The 27,090-nt window shown below is 42.3% G+C and overlaps 1 protein-coding gene across 3 annotated transcripts in view; it reads right to left on the bottom strand.

Moving 5' to 3' along the window:
• The window catches only part of Fgf12 (fibroblast growth factor 12), a 533,778-nt gene that overhangs the window by 351,880 nt on the left and 154,808 nt on the right, over positions 1-27,090 (bottom strand). The window contains exon 1 of one of the 3 annotated variants that reach the window (XM_028890064.2): positions 5,012-5,260. The exons of 1 other annotated variant lie outside the window; for it this stretch is intronic. In XM_028890064.2, coding sequence (XP_028745897.1) covers positions 5,012-5,102 — 91 coding nt within the window. In that variant the 5' untranslated portion in view covers positions 5,103-5,260. Of the gene's footprint in view, positions 1-4,675; positions 4,965-5,011; positions 5,261-27,090 lie in introns of those variants that run through there. One more of the 3 variants, XM_028890068.2, reaches the window with a different exon arrangement.

Below are 27,090 nucleotides of genomic sequence, written 5' to 3'. Positions count from 1 at the left end.
AGGAAGAAATGAGCTGGCAAGGCATGAAATGAAAATGAAAGAAATTTAAATGTTGATTAAGCAAAAGAAATCACTTTCAGAAGACTGCATGCTATGTTACTACAACAATATGATATTCTAATAAAGGTAAAACTATGAAGATAGTATTTTTTTAACAGTGGCTTTTAGCAGTTAGGGGAGGTGAGTAATTAGGGAACAGATTTTGGGGGCAGTAAAACTCTCTGAGTGACACTATAATGGTAGAGATATGTCATTACCCAAACCTATGGAATGTATACAGCCAACCTATGAAAAATACACAGTGTCAGTGCAACTTCATATATTGCAACAGATGAGCCACTCTGATGAGAGGTGGTGTGAGCAGAAGAGACCAGGCACTGGTGAGCGCTGGAGTTCATAAGACACCTCTTTAGCTTCCTTCCAATTTTGTTATGAATCTACAACAACTCTAGAAAATGACATAAGGCTCCTAAACAACACTACATTAATGCACAGTAGACAATGGACTACCTAAAACAAGTTAACCAATAATAAGCAACATCTTCTTGAGTTTTCTGGCACTGACTTTGAAACCCTAATGTGAAATGTAGAAATTGAAAAGTAAATGCCATAAGAAACTATAAACAACTGTCTTCAAAAGGTAGATTTTGTCATTCACTTCTTGAAAATTTGGTAGATGTCTTTTGAGTGTGTGTGTGTGTGTGTGTGTGTGTGTGTGTGTGTGTGTGTGTGTGTGTGTGTGTTTTACTAGACATCAAATCCAGGACCTCAAACAAACAACGGTAACCACTCGACCACTGGGCTATCCTGTCAGCTCATTGGATTTCTTCGTAATTTTCTAAAGATTAAGTTGAATTAAAACTATTCTCAAGTACAAAATATGTTATTTCCATTTGTCCTCATGGTTGACATCGGTCACTTTTACCTTTGAAGGAAAAACAAGGGGCTTCGAAAGCAGCATTTTCAATGGTTCTCTAATGTTGACGCTGGAAAGACTCAGTGGATGAAAGTATTGACTGGGCAAACCTGAGAGTCTGAGTTTGAATCTCTAGAAGCCATGTTAAAAACTGGATGCAATATGAGTATCTGTGATCTTAGTGCCCCTATGGAGAGATAGGAAGCTGAGAATCCCCTGGACGTTCACGGGCCAGGTAGCCTGCTACACACAATGGAAAAAACAACAAAGTGACTCCATCTAAAACAAGAGGGAAGAAAAGCAAGGCTGGACACGAGGATATCTTCTGACCTTCACATGAAGGCCATGGCATAGGAATGCCTGCACTCATACACACAAAAGCATGCCCACAAACACATAAACACATATCACAACACACACAAACACACAACAGCTAATGTTTTGAATGACGACGCTATCTTGCTAGGAAATCAGCTTATGAACAATAACTATATGGTAAACAAATATCCTTCTTTGAATCATTTTACTGCCCTGTAGAAAAATTAGAGTCTAGATACCCAAACCTGATGCACAGTGTCTGAGATACCTTGTCTATTAGAGGGCAATTTTTATTTGGATGTCTGCATGATACTTGAAAACAGTGGCACTGTGAGTTCTAAGTATGTGCCTTTGTCAGGCTCAATAGATGAGTTATGCTTGCCCAGGGTACTGGAATTCTATGTCAAGGAAACTAGATGTTCTTGTAGGGCTCCAGCTCTAGACATCTGATAACCCTTCACTCTGCCAGACTGGGAAGCCCCTCCCTTACTGCTTACGGCAGAAGAGTCACAGCCATCACTTCCATATGGCTTTTCTAGAATAATTTAGTAACAGCTAAAGCAAGCAAGCACATGCACACACACCTACCCATACACTTACCTTACTCCTCCTCTGGGGACCAACTCCCAACAGAGCCCTGGGTGTTAGGACAGAATTTGCTCCTCTACAAAAATCAGAATGGACCCTGCTGCAGGGAGAAGTCTGTAGCCCTAAACTCACTGGTGGGACTCCAAGGCTTTTCCTCACTTATCTGCAGAGGAATGCAAGCAAGTGTGAAGGCCACCCTTTGGATCACCACCCTTCAGTGCCTGTTTCTTTATAAAAGCCCCACCTCTTTGTGTCACTCTCTCTTTAAAAGCCTTTTGAATTCATCAATCTCATAGAAATGTCACATTCTCTGAACAGAGATGTTTAGACTTTTAAGCTTCTAATAGACTGGCTCCATATGCTTTTTAAAAAAAAAAATCGCTTAAATGAGAAAAAGAACAAAACCCAAGTAATGAAAGAGGCTGAGAATTTAGCCTTGAGCAACTGACTTCACCATGTATTAAGACTGCCTTCCACGTGTTCCCATCATCTCTGTCCTTCTGAAGCACAAAGGACGTATACAGTGGTAGACTTACTAAACTAGACATGATATTAATGTCCAATAATACAAAGGAAAGAAAGAGTGAATAAATGTCCCTGAAAAGCCCAAAACCAATGGTTAATTTTAATTTTAGGCCCATTTAGTTGACAAAATATAAACAAAAATGTAACATTTACAGTTTCAAAGCCTGAATATGTTAGCTGAATCTCTTAATCTACTGTAGTAAATCACATCCCATGCCCCTCAGGTATGTGATCAATTCAACTGCCATGAGGAAATAGCTAGAATGCAACTAACTGTCAATACATACTGACATTGTTTAAAATGTTACTGAATTCCTTTCAGGCAAAATTTAAAAACTTACAGTGCTTTCATAGCCTGGTGTTTATAAATCCACTTCATGAAAAATTTCCAGTTCCTTTACTCCAATTTGCATGAGAACACTGGGCACAGCACTATTACCTGCAGAACTGCTATGAGGTTGTGCTAATGGCAGAAGCCACAGTAATGATACCAATTTAAAACAGAACACACTGACAATGTACAAACATGCTAAGCATATTGGGCATGAGAGGTACCTCGTATACAAGAGTTCAATTAAATCTTTAGGTGCTATTAAATCATGCACAAGATGTGTGCAATATGATTGTGGTAATTTAAATTTGCACACAGATTGACAAACAGCCAGGCTATGTTAGTTGCATACAATCATAAGCTCTATCGAGTCATAATTTAAATAAAGATCCTGTCATTCTAGAAACACTCTCTCTTGGCAAGTAACTACATATTACTCTGTTTGGGAAAGGCTCGGGTAGAAGTTTTATCTTCCCTGTTTGGTCCTGTAGCCTTTTACAAAAATTTTTCTAGAGTGCTCACTCCCCCAAATAAAATATTTACCTCACTAAGTAAAATTACATGTATAGATAAGACACCACATTCTTAAAGAACCGCAGGTTAAAAGCAGGTGAAGTCACAAACAGAGGAACCAGGCAAGAGCTAACAGCATTTCCACTTTTAATTTTTTTTCAGATGAAAGCCAAGACTTTTTAAAAGTAGAGTGACTTATGGAAATTGCCTCATAACTGGATCTCTTGACTCGTAAGCCTGGTGCCTGCAGCAACCCACGCTACCCAGTCACACGGATCACCCTTTCCATTTGCAGCTGTTACTATTTGGGAAACGAACTCTGCCTGTTATCTGAAGATTTTACCTCGCTTTATCTGAGGAAGTGCCTTGCTCAGTTATACACCACACATGGCCTTAAAATTTCACACCTAGGGTGCGAATGCCTTCGATACAGTCTATTTACATTCTATTTAATGTGAACAGGGAAAACTGAAACAGTATTTGCATGAGTCTCCAGAGGTTTCCTGGGTCACATACCATTAAGATGCAAGTCTTTAGTGTAAAGCTTTTTAGTTGAAAAAATGTAGAGAAATCTTCCCGTAACTCACTGATACACTAACAAAACAAAAAGAAAGTCTAGCTAACCTTCAGGATTGCATGGAAGTAAAACATGAGATCACATGACCAACTTCACTTCACAAGCATGTCCACAAATATCACGTAGCTAAATTTTCCAGTTTCTTGAAAACTAGCTTGTAGTTTTATATTTTGACTGGTGAGTCCAAGTTTGAGAAAGGATGAATGAATGAATGAATATATATATATATGTATATATATATATATATACAAAGATATATATATCTTCTCAAATATAATTTTCATAGCTCTAGAATAGGATGAAAATAGGTGCCATTACCAAATGAATCAGACCCCCCGAAATAGCACACAAAGTTTCAGACACAAAAGCTATTATAATGTTGTTGAACTTGTTAGTTATTTGGGGTTTGTAGATCAAAAATACATTCTTTGCAGAGACACTCGTTTAAGCACAATTCGGTGCCTTTCCTGTCTTCTCACACCCCACCTCCACTCTTGAGAAAGCCACCAAAGAGCGCAGAAACTGAATTAGCGCTTGCAAGATTAATAAATGATTGATTTAAAGGGAACTTTCATCTTTTGAAAGAATCAGACAAAGGAAGAGAATGCCACGAAGCGCCACACTGTCTTGCGAGGCTTCTGCATAACAGAATGGCTTATTTGGCTCTAGTTTGCTTTTTTACAAAGTCATTAAGTGTTTCAACGATTTCTCTCAACATCACAGGTTACTCAAAAGATCAGTTTTTCTTTGCTTTCCCTTAAGGGAGCAGATTGGCTAAGTCCCAGGCTACTTGGGAGCCTCCTGCTTCAGCACCAAGGACAGAAATCGCTCCATGGCCACCGAAAAGGTAACCCACCTAACCACCGCCAAAAGTCCACTTGCAGGCAAAGCAAGAAAAATAAGATACCTGTCTGCCAGCCACCTGTTTAAAGTCCCCTCTGCAGCCGAATGCACCAGCAAGTTCTCCGAGGAGACCCTGGACAACCGTGAGTCCCAGGCCGCCCTCGCAAGTCACAAGGAGCAGCTGAGGCGCGAGGAAGTGTGGGAGCCGGTCCCTCCCGCTCCCCGCGTCCCGGACCCGCAGGCTCGGTCCCGGGTGCGGGGCGACAGCGCGGGTGACTCGAGGGCTACACACACTCACACACACGCGCACACGCGCACACACGCGCGCGCTCGGAAGTCGCGGGCCCTCTGGGCGCAGGGCTCCCGCGGTGGGCAGCCCGGGGAGGGGACGTCGGCTCACCGCTCGGGCTGTCGCTGGACCTCAGGCTCCTTCCACAGAGGCACTGCAGCATATGCACTCCTTTCTTCAGAGAAAGCGCAAGAATCTTCATGGAGAGACGCGCACGCGGGGTCGGCCGGCTCCCCGCCCACCTCGGCTACTCCTGCGATCGGGCGGTGGCCTGCGCGGGGCGCCGGGGTCCCGAGCCCATGGTACGTCCCGGAGCCGCGCAACTCGTTCGCCGGGCTGGGGCTCCGCCGGGGGCGGCCCTCCCGGGGGGCCCCCCAGGCTCGGCCACGCCTCAGCGGGCTCCGCGCGACACTTTGGGACTTTCGGGAGGGCGGCCCCACTGCAGGCGGGAGTGCGGGCGCCGCCGCGGCGCGGAGGACGTCACCGCGGGTCGTGCCTCCTTCGGGTCCGGCGACCCGGGGCTCCGGCTGCCTCGGGGTCCCCGCGGCGGGTGGCTGGGGGCGTGGCGCGCGGCGTGGGAATCCGGCGGAAGGGAACGCCCGCAGGAAGGACTGCACCCGGGAGGCCGCCGAGCGTCAGAAGCGACTCGGGGGACTGGGGGGCGGGGGACGGGGAAGCAAGCGGGTGTGGCATGGAGAGAGCTTCAGGGCGCGGGCGGTGAGAAAGTGAGCCCAGGCGGTCTCTGGGTGCTGATGTGGGGGCCCGGACTCCTGGATTTCCTGGATAGGGCCGTGACCTTGGGTAAGTCTTTTGCCACCTTGGGCGCCTCTCCATAAATCAGGATGGGGAAGAGGGTGTGAAATGGGGGGGGGGGCGGGGGTTGGCAGCTTCTGACAGTTTTGTCCCTGGCCTTCCAGGCTCCTGGACATGTTTAGCATGGGCGCAATCGGAAGAGCAGCCTGACTGGAACACCAGAGTTGGAAAGGGAGAGGGGCCGGTGAAGCAGAATCAGAACAGCACCAGCGCTTCACTATGACGAGAGTATTCTGGTATCTCTCTGCCCCTGCCAGACTGCTCGATTATCCTAGGAGGATCTGCTTGGTGTTAAAGGGCTCACGTTTCTTTACAACAGCTACTTTGCTTGCTTGCGTCTCGCCCCTCACTTCCCAAAGATTATCGATGTCCTTTTGGAAATGGGATAAGAGAAGAACTCAAATAGTGATGTCCATGGGACAGAGCGTCCCCTTATATGAAATCACTATGCAGAGAGGAACCTTTAAGGACAGACATCTTTGAGAGCACAGATACTAGAGAGAAAGCCTGAATTCCAATTCCTCTTTGCTGTGTGATCTTCAACACATTAACTTCTCGGTGCTTGGGGTGTTGATAATTCATCATTGATGACTGAGTGTCTCGTGTACCCCTTGCTGTGGCTTAAGAACGCTCTGGTTGTAAGTGCAGTCATTCTAGCTGCCTCCTTTAGAGTTTTGGATCATTTTCACAGCCCAGGGAATGGCAGTTACATACCAGTACCTTCACAATCCAGGTGATAAGAAGTTCAGTGGCTCCCCAGGTAATTCATTGCACAAACCCTGTTAGAAGTTTGGCCCTGACACTGAGTCAGAAACCATCTTGAACTCTTTCCGTTCATGGTCTCCAGGGCATCTAACACTGCTTGACTTGTTTTTCCAGGAAGGAAGGAAGACCAAATGGCTGTCATCGCTCCCTCTCTCTTTACCTCCTCTAAGCTAACTAACCCCCGCTGGTCTTCCTGTGTTTCCCCAAAGTTGAAATCAAGTATTCAGATGGCCTGCTCTCATGTTTACACTACCATGCTGGTGATTCTTAGGACCAGGTATACTCATCTCAAAGAAAAAAGAAACAGAGGGGTTACATTCACACACTGTCATGGTACTTTTCCTTTTCCTTTCAATGGCTGTAGAAGAAAGCCAGGATATGTGGAAGGGCCTCTTGAGCCCACCGGTCACTCTTGGCTCCATGCCCTCAGCTCCTTTCAGAAATCAGCTCCAGACAAGGTCCTTAGGGTGGTTCCAAGGCTCAAAGAAGACCCTCCCCAGTCTCCCACCACGTCCTGTCTTAGTCTCATTGGTCTGTAACTTGAGCAGAGAGCTCTGTGAGCTTCAAGACCCTTGAAGATCTTGCTAAACTCACTTCCTAGTCATCACCAAGAAAGAAGGTTCTGAGGCCCCAAGGCAACAAACAGCCATGGCCTTCCTCTTTCCCATCTCTGCGGGAATTAGTAAGAAAATTGGCTCCTCTGGGATTCTACCCATGGAGAATCCCCAAGGAGGGCGAGACAATTAGCCAGAGGAAAACACCTAAAAATAGCCCTTGGTGCTGTAGCAGAAGACAGCGAGTTTTCCGGTAGCGCCCTCCTGCTCTGGAACCCAAAGCCCAGAGCTTTCTGCTTCACTTTGAGAGAAGTGGTATTGCTCAACAAGGAGCAAATGGAGCAAAAGGACGAGACCTTGGTTCTCAATGGAACCTGAGCAGAGTAAGGCAGTCCGTGTGTAAATTAAAAACACACCTGAGCCTGTGTTCACGCTTATGCTAAGCCTCTCTGCCTACCTGGCAAGGTTGTCACAGGATTCAATGGGCTGAGGCACAGGAAAGCGTTTGAAGATTCTAATTATGTATACAAGGTGAGGTACCACTGTCAGCTTTTCTGGATTCTAGGTCTAATGTAGTGGCTCTGTTACTGATAACAGGAAGCACTAAAGTGTGAACCTTCTGATCCCTCATTAAACCTGTACCCCCACAACCCCATTAAAAAAAAAAAAAAACAGGGCAGATAAGTCTACGCCATCACAGTTAGTATTCATATGGCCTGCTCTCATATATATATATATATACTACCATGACCATGATTCTTAGGACCAGGTATACTCATCTCAAAGAAAAAAGAAACTGATTGCATTCACACTGTCACGTTATCACACCACCAGAAGTCCCTTTGAAGCGGATAGCACAGCATATTTTAACGTGATTTTCCTTTACTTTAGATTATACATGTTTCATTAAAGTGGACCCCAAGGGGAGGCCCTCATTAGAATTTTATTCTTTGGATCATTTTGTAAATGTTTTCCCACACCTAGCAGCGTTTTCTGGAAGCACCTCCACAGGTGACTGGCATCAGTGAGCATAGTTCAGCTTCCCTAAAGTATCATGTCCAGGACTTCAGAAGAATTCACTTTACTGGTGCTCTTATATAGAAAAAATAAATAAAAACTGTTGAGGCCAGGAGAGTGGTAGACTGGTTTGGACAAAAACTTCTAAATTTTCCTTCTGCATTTCTAAGTCAAACTCAGAACTTTTGTAGCAATGATATTTTATTTTGAATGTAGTGCACGCAGTTGTCTTGATGAGTAAAGATTAAGTTATATATTTTCTGTCTCTGGTTGGGGCTTTTACAGTTTTCTATGCTTCCTATTTTCTGATCAAAGTGATACCTGGGACCAATCCTAACATGTAACTTAGCAATATGCTTTCACAATGAAATAATTTAGCACTATTTTGGGGAGATAAGATCTTGCTATAAAAACTAGGATGGCTTAGAACTTATGATCCTCCTGCCTCAGCATGTCTAATGCTAGTACTAGAAATGTACACAGACAGGCCTAGTAGTACTTAGTAAGAATTAAGTAAATTGGTACATAAGTGAACTTTTGTGAAATTTTGAACACCTAATTTTCACTTTTCAAAAATGTTATTTACTTAAGGTTTATATGAGTTAATGATTGTGTGAGGGAGCAGTGCCATTTTCAAATGGTGGCTAATATGAGGTATTTTGGTTCATATTAAACAACAGGAATCTGCCCATGCTTGGCAACTAGTGAATTTATCTTCTTGGAACTCTACATTAGATCAGTAACAATCCATGAAGGCTTTGTCAGGTCCCCATATTTTTATTGACTATATAAATGACTATTAAGTAGATAGCAAAGTATTTCTCCCTCTCATCAAATCAAGCAAGCATGTGAGCTAAAAAACTGAAATCAGTATGGCACGCAAGAGTATGTTTGTTTTGTCAACTGTAGGGCAGCAAACTATGCCTGTATCTCATGTCTTAAAAGTCGATTCAAACCAATATGATAGGCAAGCAGGCCAGTTTATTCAGACATGACAAAAACAATCCCCGGAAGCTAGGTAGCTTTGTTTTAATGAATTTCAACCTGTGGAAAAGTTAAAACAGCACAGGGTTTATGTGCAATTTATCCAACTTCTGCTAATATTCGCTGCTTATTTAACAACGCTGCAAACATTAAACTTGGAATATTTACATGGGCACCTGATAACTCTACAAGCTACAAGCTTTATCAGCTTTCACAGGGTCTCCTCTTACTCTCCATTCTTTCCGTTTCAGGATTCAGCTGGGACCTGTGCTAATCCCCGAGTAGCCTCAGTCTCCTTCCGTCTTGTGACAGACCCTCAACCCTTTATTGTCTGTCAAAACCTTGATACTCCACAAACATCGGTCGGCTACCTTGTGAAACACCTTGGCAGTTCCAGATATTTAGTCTGCAGTGACTCAGTTTGGGAAGACCACCGCCACAGATTGACAGTGTTGCTCCAACCTCAACCATCCATCACTGTTAGGGGGATTCACACTGTCGATCAATGACATTAACCTTGCCCAGCAGTGTCTGCTAGGTTTTTATATCATAAAGGTCTATTTTAAATTTTATGTGGAGAAATTATGCCATACCCATGTCCTGTTCCTCCGTCCACTCTCACCTGCCACTTTCAACATTTATGGCCAGGTCCTGTCTGTGACCGCTGTCACTGTACTGGGTGCCTAACAGTGAGTTCAAAATGCCTTGATTTCTTCAATAAACTGGCAATCACTTTGAGGGACTACCCCCTCTCCCCACTTACTTCTTTATTATTTATATACGTGTGGTCTCACGCAGGGTTCTTCTGTGGGTTGTGGCTCCCTGCATTGTCCTGTGGCTGAGGTAGTTTAGTATTGGGGGCTGCTCTGATTGGATACCGTCGCCTTCGGGCAGTTTCTGTTTTTAAATCACTTCCTTAATTTTCTGCCATCAATGGATGCTCCAGGTTTACTTTTTGTCTCCTTCTTCTGTGGATCCTGCCCCAGCCTTAGAATCAACTAATTTCCCCAGGAATCCTAGTTCTTTGTATCAGATAGATATCTAAGAGTCTGAATCTGGATGCTGAGACTTAGTTTTTGTTTTGTTGTGTTGTGTTGCTGTTGTTTTTGTTGTTTGGGGGGAGGGCTGGGGCATTAACTGCTGCTGTATTCAGTAGAGAGTTTGAAATCAGTGCTTATGTGAACGCCATATAAATTTACATCACGTATTTCTATATTTTCCTTATCAAACAGAGACATGGATATACCCAAGGTATGTCACATGAAGACTGAGATGATGTCCAGTATCTGGATCCCTGTCTAATAGCCCATCTTCCTTGCCTGGTTTGTAACTTCTTTTTTTCTAACAGCACAAAAACCTGCCTTTCATTGTTTACATTCTGTTGTTGTTGTTTTTTTTTTTTTTTTTTTTTTTTAATCTCAGTACACACCTAAAGCAGCCACAGAATCTCTAGCCAGTGCTCAGATGAGAAACAAACTCGCAGTTCTGGTCCCATTGTGCACAGGAGTTTCTGTCACTGGCCTTGAAGAACTCTACCAAACTCTTATTTCCCCAAGTTTTGAAACAAAAACTCTGCATTCATTCCTCTTCTTCCGTGAGGGTGCTGTTCACTTGTAACTTAGTTAGGTTTGTTTATGATCTACAACCCATGCTTGATGCTTTTAATTATTTTATTAAAAACTAATTAGCTTCATTTGTCTAATACTTAAATCGTTGTTTGGGCGCATAGTGAAAGCTTTACAAAGATATGTCTCCCCTGAGAACTGCCCCGCCCCTTTGTTTTTCCTGACTGGTGTCACCCCCACTTCTTGCCACCCCTTCCCTAGACATACCCTGTGCATAGGATACAGCCATCTAACCCCCTTTGTCTTACACCCACGAGGATACACAGGCTTTTGTGGTAGCAGACATTGATCTGAATCAGGCTGAAGATCTGTTGACGATGTGGTGATCCAGTGAATGAGTACTCTATCCCTTTTTAAAGTGTTGCTTTCTATGCCGATATATGCACAGATGCACATATCCATGCACCTTGGGCAAAACACAAGTTAAAGTCAGGAGTGTCACTCTGAGCCAATAGGAAAGAGCTTGGTGTGGGGAAATCCCAAGGCCCTTTCTCCACTGTGCATTCCTCGCTCTTCTTTCTGTCCTTCCTCAAGTGTGCAAAGGGCTTAGCGAGGGATTGCCATGTATATTGCTCTATATTAGCAACTTCGGTTCTTCCCATAACTTGTTGAATGCTGCCTTTTGCCCACACAGTCCCGCCTAAGTTCTTTTACGTAAAGTCACCATAAACTAAGCTATTCCAGATTCAAGTGTCATGTTTAAGATACCAAATGTTACTGGTCCCAACCAGTTTCAGTAAACTCTTCCTTTTCCCTTCAGAAGCAATGTTCATTCTGGTTTGCCTTTTGCTTCTCTGTTAATATTGGTGTTCTCTCCACCCATCCTGCAGACATCACTGTTTTTCAAGGTTGCATCCAGGAATCTTTTTCCTCTCATTGCATCCTCTTTGACCTCCAATGATTTTGCTCTTTTTTCTTTTGTCTATACAGTAACTTAACTCACCTTATACCTGGTTTATGCAGTGTCGTGATCATGTTGATATGTTTGCACAAGTTATTCTACTTGCCTAAAATACTCTCTCTGCTTTGGTTCTTAGAGTGACTGCATATGCAACTTTGAAAACTAGCCCAGCATCAACTCCCTGCTCCAGAAACCTCCCCTGTATGGGTTGCATGCTCCTCTCTGAGGAATAAACTCTACATATTTCTCAGTACACAACTGTCACTCAATAACCCCTGATGTCTTTTTTTTTGTGGGGCTATCTCATGATATCTCATGATAGCCAAAGTACTATTTGGATGTCAATCTAAATAATCCTTCAAACTAATGTACATTTGCAACTGACAGATGAATAAAGAGAGAAAGATTTGGTTCTGAAGTCCCTAAAGAGGGGTGAGCCTGGGAAAATCTGAGACTCATTACAATCAACACCACTTGTATTGTTGGATATAGTTTTAGGTACATTTCCTTACCTCAAATGAACATATACACATGAATGACAACCCCAAGCACATACAAAATTGTTATCTCTTTCATGGAAAATCTGAGGTTTGCTCTTCTTAAAATACAACCAATAGAATGTTTCCACACACATAGAGCTTCTCAGAATATACTGAATACTCAAATATTTTCTGAAGGAAATTTAAGTCTGGTCTGGAACGGCAGGGTGATTATACAGTTAGTTTTCTATCAAGGTTGAGTTAAGCATACAACTCATAAGAAGATAAGGCCTTAATCAAATTGATCAGAATCTCACATTTCAACTAGATACAAAAGCAATCAAAATGGTTTATCTGAAAGAGGTCATTAGTGAGAAGCTGAGGAGATGTGGCCCAATTGATGAGGTGTTTGCTTTGCAAGTATGAGGTCTTGATTTCATATCCCTGTCACTCATATAAAAAGCAAATGCCAATCCCAGAAGTGGGGAGGCAGTGATAGGAGGATCCTCAGAGCTCTCTGCCCAGCCAGCCTAAACTAAACAAAACAGAGAATCCTGGACACAGTGACAGTCCCTGACTCAGAAAAAAAAAAAAGTGGAGAGTTACTAAGGAAGATAATCAATGATGACCTCTGACCTCTACACACACACAAACATACTCGTGCACATCCATACAGATACACACTCACACAAGTACACATAAAAAATGTAAAAATGCATCCTTAACCACATTTATGACAAACCTACATTTCTGTTATGCACAAAGGTAGCATTTGTCATGTGTTCTTTCCTGAAAAATCAGATGGCTCTGAGTGTAATGCTCAACATAAGGGGAGTCTTCAAAGAAGCAAAGAGAAGCTCCCACTTGGGGAAGAGCAGCCCTTTAAGCCCTTAAATTAACTCAAGCAGTGGGATTTGCTCCGCCCATGACCTTGGGCTATAGGCTCAAGGGGGTGGTGCTTCCTGCTGTAGTACAAGCTCTTATAAGGAGTTGGAGTTTTCTCCCTGTTCCTGCCTGTGGGGTGGATTCGCTCCCAGTCAGATCAGAGGACGACTTCTGCTGTCTACTCTGTTCTGCAATCATGAGTGTATTTCCTCAATTTATATATCTTAATAAATTCTGTTACCCATTTAATAGACTCCAGCAGATTGATCGTAATAGACTCATCCAACACAGAGGTCAGGAAGACCAACAGTTGGAGACGGTGGAGAAGCGTCTACAGCAGGAGTGGGAAGGGTTTAATGCTTCCAGACACTGCAGCTGCTCCATTGTGGCTTGATAGGTTGATTATCATAGAAGAAAAGATGGGAGGGCGGGAAAGATCTGGTTTCTCCCATCTCACGCAGGTGCACACTTATTACCACAAAATCAGGTGACACAGAGGCCACTAGGATAATGCTCCTGGTAGGTAGCATTAGGAAGCCATCTTCAGCATCTCTGGTTTGTACAAATCATCAGTTGGGATGCCCATGCTCTTTTCACTTGGGTATCTGTGCTCTCCTTTGAACCACGTCCACTTTCTTGCTGGAGCTATGAGTGAAGCTTGTGCTTCCAAATTGGACCTGGGTTTGTTCCTCAGCTCTTACACTTAGACATCAGATTTCAGGGTTTTTTATGTTGTGCATTGCAATGGGTGTTAATGAATACTTAGCAGAATTGGTATCGGAGTCAGTCAAGCCGGAATACCACAGCATCATGCCTGCCAGAGAGCAGATGCTCAGTAAGCATCAGTGGGATCTGAGTGCTTGTGACTAAGTTTCCTAACTTCTTTGTGCTTTGTTACACTCTTCCACAAAATGAAGCTAAGAACTTGGTATGCAGGTTGTTGTGTGTGTGTGGGGGGGGGAGCAACATAATCTATTCCTGTTGGATCACTATTGTATCCCAAGAGGCTGACCAGGAGGATCATCGTGAGCTTTAGCCCAGTGTGATCAATATAGCGAGTTCTCAACAAGGTAACGGAGTGATACCCCTCCTCAAAAACAGAAGGAGAGACTGAGTTCAGTTTCTTCTTTCTCTTTTCCAAAGATTTGCTTACCAATGACTAGTCTATTTTTAAAAGAGTTTTTATTATTATTATCATCATCATCATCATCATCATTATTTAGGGTCAGAATTTTATATGACCTGGGAATTCTTGTGTTTCGAATTTATTGTTCTTTTAGTGTATTTTCCCCATTGTTCTACAGCAAGCCTGATCGATCACTCACAGCTACAGCTGGGAAATGGAAGCACTTTCTGCCTTGGAGGTGCCCTGAGCCCATAGTGGCTGGTTTGATGAATGTGCTTTTGCTTCTTAGTTTTCAACTTAAGTTTTTACCTGGCCGATCAACAGTAGCCTCCTTCCTGGCTTACCAGGATGGAGGTACCAAGATGACTCCGCTGCCATTTGTTAATCTTAACAGATTCCATTGGTCAAAGCACCAGTGAAGAAAGTGAGTAAACAGCCTGTACCAAGACATCAAGTGTGCACCCAGTATATGTACACCTCAAGAAATAGTGAAATTGAATTGAATACATGAAAGTATACTAGTGGGTGTTTCTCTGAAACTACTTAGTACTAGTTGTTGACGGATGGGAAGCTTTCAAGTATTCCTGTTCAGAACATGTGCTCTGGGCTTGGACCTCAGGGCTTGGCATGATGAGTCAATGGCCAATCAAGTCACCTTTATAGCCCTCGGTTGCTGGTTTTTGTTTTGTTTTGTTTTTTATATATCAAATAGGAACAAAAGTACATCACAGCATGCTTAGCTGTGCTAATATATCTAAAACACGAAGTATGGTACCTATAGAATGCTTAAAAGACTCAATTCTATCACTAATTCTTAACAAGTACTTCTCTAACATCAAATTAACAGGAAAGAAGTAGTTCATTAAGGAGCAGCACCATCGTGTTTGTGTTCATGAATACTTTAAAGCTGTCAAACTAGAGTGTAGGTCATGAGCAATGTGTTTGCCTAGTCTGTGAGGTCCTAGGTTTAATCCCCAGGTACTGAAAAAGTGAGATGGCAGTCAGAAGTTAACTCTCGAGGTAATACTCTCAAACCCATCCAAAAATACTTCATCCGTGAACCAATCAAAGTCCTTCATCCATGGTCTCCTGTGAGACCCAGGAAATGTGTGTAAATGTGCAATTACTACTTGGTTATTCTGAAGCCAAATATAGAAGTTTTCAGAAAAGCATACTCTATGATTTGGGTGAACTTTCTCAATCTCCAAAGAGACATTGCAGTATTGGAATGTCTAGGAATCAAAGCTAAGAATGTCACTAAGGTGGCTACGAAATGCATGAAAAAAAAATGTACTAATGTATGACTTAATTATATGTGCCTGCCTCTGCTTCAGCCTCCCAAGTGCTATTTTTAAAATTGAAAATGAGATGTACTTTTATTCCTGAGAACCAACACTGATTATTACACACAAGGGGAAAATGGAAATCCCATACACCGAGCAGACAATCTAACAGAGGAACACTGACGTGGGTTCAGCCTGCTGCCTCTTTCCGAAACCAATGTGCACAGACTCAGAGTGAACACCCACCCCACACAAAGCCAACACCACCACTGCTCAGCTAACGTTCTTCCCGTAGTCAGAATGAAACCGCCTTGATCTTGCCTTCCGCTGTCGTCAGTAAAAGAAAGTGAACAAAAACTCGGACGATGGTTCCTTTTTTGCCTGGCTCCTTTTCCTTTCAAGAATCTATTCCTTCGTTTTCAAAGAGAAGTCATCTGGGGACAACAAAGTCTGGCCGTATTTATGTGGTATGACTCTCAGCAACTGCAAATGCAGGCTGAAATTGCTTTCTCTCACCCTATTTCTCCCACACACCTTTCCCAGGAAAGAAATGATAGATGCAAATGTCTCCTTTCAAAAGCAGCTCATCTGACACCACTTTCTCCCTCAAAGGAGAGCACCACAATCATTGTAATTGTTTGGGGGAAGAATTTCATGCTCAGAAATACAAACCGATTTAAAAATATTATTTCACTGGCCTTTTCAAAATCCTGTATATACAAATAACACTAAATGGACTGAACATGTCATGTTTATGGATTTAGGGCTCTCTCTCTGTATATAACAGTAACAGTTTCTTGAAAGAAAGAGACCATGAATTTGAGATCAAATGGCGGGGAGTACATGTGAGAAAGTGGAGGGTGGAAAGAAAGAGGGAGGAAATGATGTCATTATATTTTCATTTAAAATAAAATTATTTTTAAAGTCTATAATGATTCTTTAGAGCAGTGGTTCTCAACTTTCCTAATGATGCGACCCTTTAATATACTTCCTCATGTGGTTAACCCCCAACCATAAAATTATTTTCATAACTGTAATTTTGCTACTCGTGTAAATCATAATGTAAGTATCTGATGTACAGAATATCTGATATTCAGCCCCTGTGAAAGTGCCATTCAACCCTCCAAAGGGGTCGTGACCCACAGGTTGAGAACTGCTGTTTTAGAGGCCAAGGTCAAATATCTAACATTTCAAGCTTGGCTTTCAATGCACAGCCCTATGGCTGTAACTTGTAGAGCATCCTTTCATTACTAATTACTTCAGGCCCATGGGACCTCAAATAGTTGGAAAGATACTGTTCTTTAACTCAGGTTTTTATTTTTAAAAAGTAATGTGATTAGTGCACAAAATGTTAGAAAGTCTCTATATTTAGAACTTCACCTATAACAAGACACATTAATGTTTCCGCAGTAAAATGTCTACATTGTCTTGTAAGTGAGATGAATAAAACTTGCCAGCGTGTCCCTGGGTGCGTTTGTTGTAAACCTGAGGGGTGGAGATGGCTGTCAGGGCTCCTTGGATTTAGAAATAACAGATAAATCCTGTAAGTCTCTGTTTATCTTGTCTGGATATGGACTTTTGGACTTTGGGGGATTTGTTTACATTCTTTCCTAGCCAAGAATATGGCTAAGAATCCTCTATGTCAATTCTAGCTTATTAAATTCTGTCATGGGCTAGCCAAAATGTCAACTCTTTATTTGTACAAGGCTTCATGTCAAAAGCATGGCATCTCTCCTCTGTTGCCACAGGGTGAGTGTTTCTCCCTCATGACTAGAAAGTCCTGAAGACCACCCTGTCTGGTTAGCCTTTGTGCCTATGGCTACTGGACATGCATTTTCCTCAACAGAGTCAATGTGTGGAACAATGCAAGCCAGGTCCAGGAAGGCTCTCATGGCCACAAACTTGTCCATGTGTCCACTGTTCTAATCCACACTTTTTGTTTTTGTTTTTGTTTTTTCGAGACAGGGTTTCTCTGTATAGTTTTGGTGCCTGTACTGGATCTCGCTCTGTAGACCAGGTTGGTCTCGAACTCACAGAGATCCGCCTGGCTCTGCCTCCTGAGTGCTGGGATTAAAGGTGTGAGCCACCACTGCCCAGCACTAATCCACACTCTTTACAAATGAGGATGGGCTGGAGGTTTTTGGAAACTACTATTGTTAAAAATCTATCTTTTGTGGTCAAGTACTTTCTAGGGATTCTAAGCAAGAATTAAGCACTGAACAGTCCTGGAAGGAACCAGTTTCTGGTTAGCACCATGCTCAGAAATCATGAGTTAAAAGATAATTGTCTCACACTACACCCTACATTTTTCTAGGGCTTTGATCATGCTTGTATCACTTCCAGAAGCATGAATTAAGTTATTCGGTGAATTAGAATTGTACCATCCTATTTCATAGTCTTGGTAGTGCTTGAAGCATGTGGAACTAGAGCTCACTAATCTATAATAACTAGTTATAAACTAATAAGTCATTTAATAAGTGTCTAGAGATACCTAGCACCCCCAAATGAAACTGTGGCACAAACCTTCATGAATTTTGCGGCTAGAACCATGTTAATTTGTTGCATAATTCTGTTTACTGTATACTACATATTATTCTACACAGTTATGTCACCACACTTGGCAGTTTAAAAAGGGGTGGATAGACTGCAGTCTACAGACCAAGTCCCCTGCTGCCCAGAGCTGGTTTGCTTGGAACAACCTTCATGGCCCTCATTTGCCTACATCTGTGACAGCTTTGGATTACAACTGCTTAGCTGAGTAACTTAAACTCTCTGGCCTACAAAGCCTGAGGCACTTAGGATCTGACTTTCAATGAGCAGTTAACAGATTACTGACCTAGAGGCAGAAACTAAAAGCAATAGATCAAAACAGGAAAGAAGACACAAACTATAAAATCAATCAAAAAACTGTCATACACTCAAAAGTCACAATAGTGGTGCCATTTTTTTGGGGGGGGGAGGAGGCAGGCAAACATTGGCAAGTACCTTAACCAGTCATTAGTGTATTAATATTTTATTTTGTTTTATTCTTCTTTCACTTTCCATGAGACAGGGTTTCTTTGTCTAGTCCTGGCTGTCCTGGAACTTGCTCTGTAGAACAAGCTGGCCTCAAAATCACAGAGATCTGCCTGCCTCTGCCTCCTAGGTGCTGAGACTAAAGGTATACACCATCACCACCCAACTGGGACTACATATTTTCATAGTACAATGTAACTATTAACTATTAACACTGGTCCAGAGAAATCCATTAAAGATAATATATATTATATATTATATATAATATTATATATATATATATCTTGCAAAGCTAAGTTCATGCTGCATTATAAAAGATTTATAAGAAGGCTTTTGCTTTTGCTATTTTTAAATTCTTATGAAAAGCCCCATACTGAAAGCAGCAGGTTTTTATATCTAGAGATTTTACTCAAATAAATCTATTTTTTTTCTGAATGATATATTAAAAATTTAAAGTAAAGTTCTCCAGGGCCGGGAAGGAGGCTCAGTGGGTCAAGTGCTTGCTACACAAACATCATACCTAGATTCACATCCCCAGTGCCTATGTAAGAACTGAGTATACTATGCTCCTGTAATAGTATACAAGGCTTGGAAGTCAGCGATAGATACAGATCCCAGAAGCTCACTGACCAGCCAGATTATCTGAAATGACAAGTTCTAGATCCACCAAGAGACCCTGTCTCAAAAAAAAAAAAAAAAAAAAAAAGCTAGTACATAGTACAACATCAGGAATCAACCCCTGGTGTCCATATGCATATGCAGAGTCAAGGACACAGCCCACACAGGTGTGTACATACAAAATCTCTCTCTCTCTCTCTCTCTCTCTCTCTCTCTCTCTCTCTCTCTCTCTCTCTCTCACACACACACACACACACACACACACACACACACACACAGATAATGATAATAATAAATGTAAATAGTGGAATATTCTCTAAAACTGTTATAAAAGCATGTGAAGCCTTACAGTATAGGGTTTTGCAGAGCTGGTGATGGACCCAGACCTCCTGTACTCACACTTCAGCTCATCACTTGCTAATGTGTGCCACTGACAGGGCATCAGGGAGCGCTAACAGGCCTTGATTCGCCTTCAGCTCAGGCATCAGTTTGTCTAGACAAAATGAAACAACTGTTTCAAGGGAGTGGTGGCAGCTACCTATCTGAGCTTCCATGTTCTTATTTCTGAAGAAGGCTTGAGGGAAAGACACAGACACATAAGGAGAATGCATGAGGAGAGCTTGAAACTTCATAAACAGAAACAGTTTCACTGGTAAGCTGAGTCATGCCTAAGAACACCTTATCCTACTTCCCAACCTGATGGGAGCCCCATGGAGGTCAGGATGCTGGCAATAAGCAGTTGTCTCCAGCACTGAATTATACAGGATCCCTGTGCCAAATACAGGTGCCTGAGAAATCAAGTAACACGGAATCCTCAGTGGTGTGAACACTAAACTAATGCTTGCTCTCTAGTCCTGCCGCCTGACTATGTGTAAATTCAATTACTAGGACAAGTGTATCAATTGATTGTACCAAACACATTTTCCACAGCACTGATTCCAGGAGGCATTTCTTTTGTGAACCCATGAAAATGGACCATGAGCATCATAAAGAACAACCATCAACTGTGACATTTGTGATAGTGAACTCTTCCCTCCACAGCCATTACCTTTCTCTCTTGTAGAAAATCCTTCACAGCAGGTACTTTATGCATGTTTCACTTTCCAGCTGGGCTGAAAATTCTGTCTCTCAGCCAGCTGTTATTGCTTCCAACTGCCCAGAGGAAAGTAGCCAGGATATGCATAGAGGACTGGAGTTGAGGAAGCTGGAGAAGATAGCTCTTAGGAGCAAAGGGATTGGCCACAAAGCATCTCTTCTCATCACCTCAATCACACCTACTTATTTGAGGGGAAGTGGTCTGTAGTCATTTTTGTGCTTTGTAATGTAATAAAATTTTTAAAAGGAATGTTAGAGTCTATTAACATGGATACTTGGACAAATTTGGATTACACTGTGGTAAAAATTGGCCACATAAAAATGATGATAGGTTCTGAACAGTTTTTCTGAATGCAAAACTGGATCCAAAGATAACAGTAAACATTTTATTTCCAGTGAGTTCTTCAAAATACTTGATCTGGGCCCATGGTGTGAGAGGTAAGTCACTGAAAGTAATGTTCTCACTACAGTACTGGCCAGGGATACCTACTGGCCATAAGGGGAAAAATGAACCTTTCTTATCTATAGTTTATCTCATATTTTCTTGATCTTTTGAAAAGAGAGAATCCATATTATTTTGAAAACTCTTCCTAAGGTGAGAAGTATTGTAGTGGTGTGAATGAAAAATGGCCTCCATAGGCTCATGAGGAGTGACACTGTTAGGAGGTGTGGCCTTGTTGGAGTGGTGTGGCCTTGTTGGAGTGGGTGTGGCCTTGTTGGAGTAGGTGTGGCCTTGTTGAGTGGTGTGGCCTTGTTGGAGTGGGTGTGGCCTTGTTGGAGGAAGTGTGTCATTGGGCGTGGGCTTTGAGGTATCAGAAGCTCAAGCGAGGCCCAGAGTCACTCTCTCTTCCTACTGCCTGAGGATCTGGATGTGGAACTCTCAGCCCCTCTTCAACACCAATGTCTGCCTACATTCTACCATATTTCCTACCATGATGACAATGGACTAAACCCCTAAGTGTAAGCCAGCCCCAGTTAAATGTTTTCCTTTATAAGAGTTGCTATGGTCATGGTGCATCTTCACAGAAATAGAAACCCTAACTAAGACAAAAGTTGGTGCCAAGGACTGGGGAAATGCTGTGATAGACCTGTCTATGCTTCTTGTTGATGGAATATGGACTTTGAGACTTTGGAAAACTAAAAAATTAGAAAAGCAGTTGAGCAATTTAAGCAGGCCCTAGTGGGCCATCCTAGTGGGAGCATGGAAAACAGTGCTGAGGGCAATTTAAAGTGTAGGGGCCTGACTCAAGAGGTTTCAGAGGAGAAGAATATTAATATGTAGCCTACAGATCATTTTGGGATACTTTGGTGAAGAACATGGCTACTTTCTGTCCTTCTCCAAAAAAAATCTGCATGAGCTAAATCAAAGAGTTTTGGTTTAACAGCTTTAGCAGAGGCAATTTCAAAACAACCTAATATTGATTGGTGCATGGTTATTACTGGCCAGCCTTATGCACATCTATAATGAAAAGGAGCAAACTGATTAAGGACAAATACAGAATCTAGATAAAAAAGTTTAGGGGTTGGGTATTTAGCTCAGTGGTAGAGTGCTTGTCTGAGATGATCTGTACTTGGCTGTGCTGTGGGATGGTCTGTATGGCAAATGTGTTGCTCTGATTGGTTAGTAAATAAAACACTAATTGGTCCATGGCTAGGCAGGAAATATAGCCAGGACTAACAGAGAGGAGAAATAAAAGAACAGGAAGGCAGAAGGAGTCACTGCCAGCTACTGCCAGGACAAGCAGCATGTAAAGATGCCAGTAAGCCACGAACCATGTGGCAAGGTATAGATTTATAGAAATGGGTTAATTTAAGGTATTAGAACAGTTATCAAGAAGCCTGCCATGGCCATACAGTTTGTAAACAATATAAGTCTCTGTGTTTTCTTGGTTGGGTCTGAGTGGCTGTGGGACTGGCAGGTAACAAAGATTTGTCCTGACTGTGGGCAAGGCAGAAAAACACTAGCTACAAATGGCACCCAACGTGTTGGCAAGAGTTTCTACCTAAAACCCGAGAAAATATTCTAAAATGGAGCTAAAAACAGCTTCCTAATTATCTCTTTCAAATGAGTGGCAGCTTGCCGGTTTGAGCTACTGGTGCATTCCTAGCGTGTGTGCTTGACCTGCAGTATGGCAGGAATGAGGCCTCTACAAGTGGCACATTAAGCTGCGTGGTTGATTTAGCCTTTGCTAGTACAAAACAAAAAAAAAAGAGGTTTCTAGGCTACACGCTGCTTGGATAAAAGCATAGACCCACGATAGCTCCCAGAGCTGGCCATAAAGTACCACCACCATGTTGGGAAGCTGGGGTGAGCGGAGCCAGCAGCCATAGCACCATTTCAGTCTTACAAATGCTGCAGTTTAAAACAATAGATTCACAATAAGACAGATTCAGATGGAACAAGACTTTAAATGCTTTACAATGTGTGTAAAAATGTATGTAGGCTTGGAAGAGAGATAAAAAGGAATATATATATATATATATATATATATATATATATAGTTATATATAGTTATATATATAGTTATATAAAGAAATAGTTTTTAAAAATAAAGTCTTTAAAGAGACAGTAAAATTATTATAAAAATAAGCCACATAAAGATGAATATTACACAGAGAATCTGGATTGTGTTGTCTTTGGGATTTTTAACTGCAGAAAAACAATTGATTGTAAAAAGATGTTGAGTTAAACCAATATGTATATTTTAAAGATACCTTGACTTCAAAATTTGGATGTAAGGATGTGTTGCTTTGAAAAGGAGACTCTGCTTTTTTTCCACAGAAAGCTAGAGGCTATGGATTTGTTCCAGATTAAGATACATCAGGTTTGACTGGCCAGGACTCCCTGAAAAGTCTCCAATGACACCATGGCCCAGATGGTCCAACGTCCAGATCGGATTCAAGGCAACTGGCTCAGACAATACAGCCTTATGGACTATTCCATAATCCTAAAATTTTCTTTGTGTCCCCATAAGATTCAGCACCCCCCTCCAGCAGGAAGTAGTAAGAGAAGCTACACCCAAATTCTCAAATTATATGTAATTTTACTTTCCTTTTTGAAAAAAAAAGGGGGGTGGGAAGTGCTGTGGGATGTTCTGTATGTCCTGTGGGGGCCCATTCTCGGGTTCCTCGTGCCTTTACCCAGCAGGTCCGCAGAGAGGATGATTAGGACCACGGGCCTGAGTGCAGGTGTCTGAGATGGTCTGCACTTGGCTGTGCTGTGGGATGGTCTGTATGGCAAATGTGTTGCTCTGACTGGTTAGTAAATAAAACACTGATTGGCCCATGGCTAGGCAGGAAGTATAGCCAGGACTAACAGAGAGGAGAAATAAAAGGACAGGAAGGCAGAAGGAGTCACTGCCAGCCACCACCAGGACAAGCAGCATGTAAAGATGCCGGTAAGCCACGAACCACGTGGCAAGGTATAGATTTATAGAAATGGGGTTAATTTAAGATATTAGAACAGTTATCAAGAAGCCTGTCATGGCCATACAGTTTGTAAGCAATATAAGTCTCTGTGTTTACTTGGTTGGGTCTGAGCGGCTGTGGGACTGGTGGGTGACAAAGATTTGTCCTGACTGTGGGCAAGGCAGGAAAACTCTAGCTACATGCTTGCCTAGCAAACACAAGGCCCTGGGTTCACTCTTCAGCTCCAGAAAATTAAAAAATAATAATAAAAAAAAAGTTTAAAGAAAAACTTGGTTTTATAAATGGGATAAAGGAAGTAGTGCCCTCAGAGCAAGATAACACCCAGCTAACCTTTCACCTTGTGAAAAGGAATTAAAGAAAAACCTAGGGCCAGGTTTGGTGATACACACCTTTTATCCCAGCACTGGAGAGGCAGAGGCAGGAGGATCTCTGAGTGCAAGGTCAGCCTAGTCTACAGAGTGAGTTTTAGGACTGCCAAGCTTAGGGACTGAAGGAAACTACCCAAAACAGAAAGCTGCTAAAAATGCATTTGAATGAAGGAACCATGTTCCAGCTTCAGCTAGCAGCAGAATTTGGCAGCTTTGGCCATGTGATTTTGGCTTTAGAGTCAAAGGTGTTATGAAATCTCGCTCTGGGACTAGGGAAAGCTTCTGGGGCCAGGCATGTGTTAGGGGTGTCCCTGCATGGAGACCCAGAGAGGCCATTGCATAAAGCTATAAAGTTGAAGTCTGGATTGTGTTGGAGATCCCCAGATACTGGAGATGCCAGAGTCATGGAATACCTCCTGGGGAAAACTTCTAACAGGGAGTGGATCCAGCCCAAAAGACTTATCAACTGGTCCTGGTGGGCAACCAAGAAGACTAGCAAGAACCTATATTGAGGGGCTCTAAAAGGGGTGCTTGAGATGTTGGGCATTACAGTCACTAGAATGCACTTTATACATCTATGAGATTATCAAAGAACAAGTGTAATAAAAATACAAATGAGAGAAAATCCTTTTGAGTTCTTAGTTTAAAAATGTACTAAATGTCTCTTTTTGATAAGCAGATCACTAGAAACATAACTGATTTAAAATAGTGAACTAAGGTAAGACATCTTTAATGAGTTGGACCCTGTAGCTATACATCTAAATGGGTGCTTTTGAACGAAACTTCAAAACATACACCTTCTCTGTTTCTTAACTATTGGAGTGTGCTGAGAGAGAAGGGGAGATTTCGATTCGGTACATGGAGACTTCTTGTCAATTTACCTGCTGTCAGTTGTTTGACTTAAAGACTTTAATTTCTAAAGTCTTGATTTACATGTTTAAAAAATATAAATTGGGGGCTGGAAAGATGGCTCAATGGCTAAGAGTATTTGCTGCTCTTGCAGAGGACCAGGGTTCAGATATCCTGTAGGTCCATTTCCAGTGAATCCAGTGTTGACCTCCGTGGGTAGCTGTATGAGCACGGTGCACCTAAACTCAGTCAGGAGTGTGCACATACATAAGAACAAAGAATAAATAGATAAATGTAAAATACAGATCACGAACAGAATTTTAAAATTCCAAATTCGAGTTTTAATTGTTGAAGGTTCAGATGTTACCCAGTCATTGAAGTTACCTTCATTGAACAAGTAGAAAATGGAAAAGAAGTGGATCACAGGGGATGAGTGGTTAGCCATGTGTACTGTTTACTTTTCTACTGCTGTGATTAAAAAACATTACCTAGAAAACTTATAGAAGACAAGGATTACTTGGGGTTTACAGTTCCAAAATACAAGTCCATCACCATCACAGCTGGGAAACATGGCAGCAGGCAGACCAGCAGAAGGAGCAGCAGCTAAAAGCTCATCTCTTAAACCTCAAGCAGGAAGCAGAGAGTCAACTTGGAATGGTATGTAGCTTTTAAAACTTCAAAGCCTGGCCCTTATGACTTAACGTACTCCAGCAATGCTGCTTCCTAAACATACCCAAACAGTGCTACCAATTGAGGATCAAGTATTCAAATGCCTATGACCAAGGGAGACATCTCATACAATGCACCACATCCCAATCCTTGGCCCCATAGGCTTCTGGCCATATCAGAATGCAAAATGCATTTAGTCCAATTCCAAAAGGCCCCATAATCTCTCAGTTTTAACACTATTTAAAGGTCCAAAATCTCTTCTGAGACCCAAGGCAATCTCTTAATTATAATTTCTTATAAAACAAAAAAGCAAATTGCATACTTCCATGAGGAAATACTGAACCAAAGTAAGACCAAAACCCATCAGGTCAGAGGCCAAATCCTGTAGCTCCAAGTCTGCTGTCAAAGGCTTAACTGGTTGGTTCCTGCCCTCCGGCTTTGCTGCCTGCAACATACATCTCTGTCCTAGGTTGTTTCTACTCCCAGGCTGCAGCTCTCCTTTGCAAACATCCCACTGCTCTGGCATCTTCAACTTCCTGGGGTTTCCAACACAATTCAGGTTTTACTTCCAGAGCTTCATGCGATTGCTTTTCAAGGATTCCAGGCAGGGAGTTCACTGCCTCATACCTGGCTTCAATGGCTCTCTGAAAAGGAGGAGAAAGATTCCACAACTCCTTTACACAGGTATCCTTTGTGACTGCACTGTCAACTTTGGCTGCCAAATTGAGATGGACCCTGACCCCTTGTGTCACATTTGCAGCAATGTGATTTGTTGCTCATTTCTAGGAGCAGACAACTCCCTTTTCCTTTCCTTTCCTGGGTTATAAGATACCTGGGTAGAGTGGAGTCCTAAGAGCACCTTCCCCTTTATTCCAGTGTAGAACAGGCCTCCCCTTAATATCTTTATGTCTTTCATCACAAGCCTTGGCTGGAATATTAAGTTCTTGGTTGCTCTTTTTCTCTTCAAGCTATCCATTTTGTAATTTTTTTTTCTTCTCCACTTTTTCTTTTGCAGGCCAGTATAACAGCCATTAATAGTAACAACATGGCAGTTAATATTAAGCTGTTTTGAATATCCTCCACCAAAGAACTTAGCCATTAATTTTTGATTTGGTCCCAGGAAAGTTCTTAGGACAAGGGCAGAAAGCAGCCACATACTTTGCCAAAATATCAGAAGAAAGGACCCTAGCCCAATGGCTAATATTGTTCCCTCCGACACTCTTCAGCTGGGCCCCCATAGTCCACGTTGTTCCCAGCACTGTCTTCCAAGCTCCCACTAGGATGGTCAGTTGAGCTCTATTTACAGTATTCAGTGCTATTTTAGTCCCGAACCGCAAATCTTCCAGATTCCTCATAAAAAAGCATGGTCAGGTCCAATCTGTCACAGCAATTGCCCACTCCTTAGTAACAACTTCTGTGTTAGCTAATTTTCTATTGCTTTGATAAAACACAGTACCCAAGGCAACTTAGAAAAGAAAGGGGTTTGGGGACATATGGTTCCAGAGGGTTAGGATCCATAATTCCAGGGACAGTATGGTAATAGGCCACAGATAGCTGAAAAACCAGAAGCTGAGATGTGAGGGCTCACACCTCAAACAGCAAGCTGGAGGCAGAGAGCAAACCAGGAGTGTCGTGTGACTTTGGAAACCTCAACATTCCCTTGAGTTGTTTGCATCAAAAATATCTCTGAGGAACTCAGCAGTTAAGAATGCTTA

Source organism: Peromyscus leucopus, chromosome 12 (genome assembly GCF_004664715.2).
Source record: "Peromyscus leucopus breed LL Stock chromosome 12, UCI_PerLeu_2.1, whole genome shotgun sequence".
In the NCBI taxonomy this organism is placed as follows: domain Eukaryota; kingdom Metazoa; phylum Chordata; class Mammalia; order Rodentia; family Cricetidae; genus Peromyscus; species Peromyscus leucopus.
Note: the sequence above shows the minus strand (reverse complement) of the source record. Positions and strands in the feature narration are given on the sequence as shown.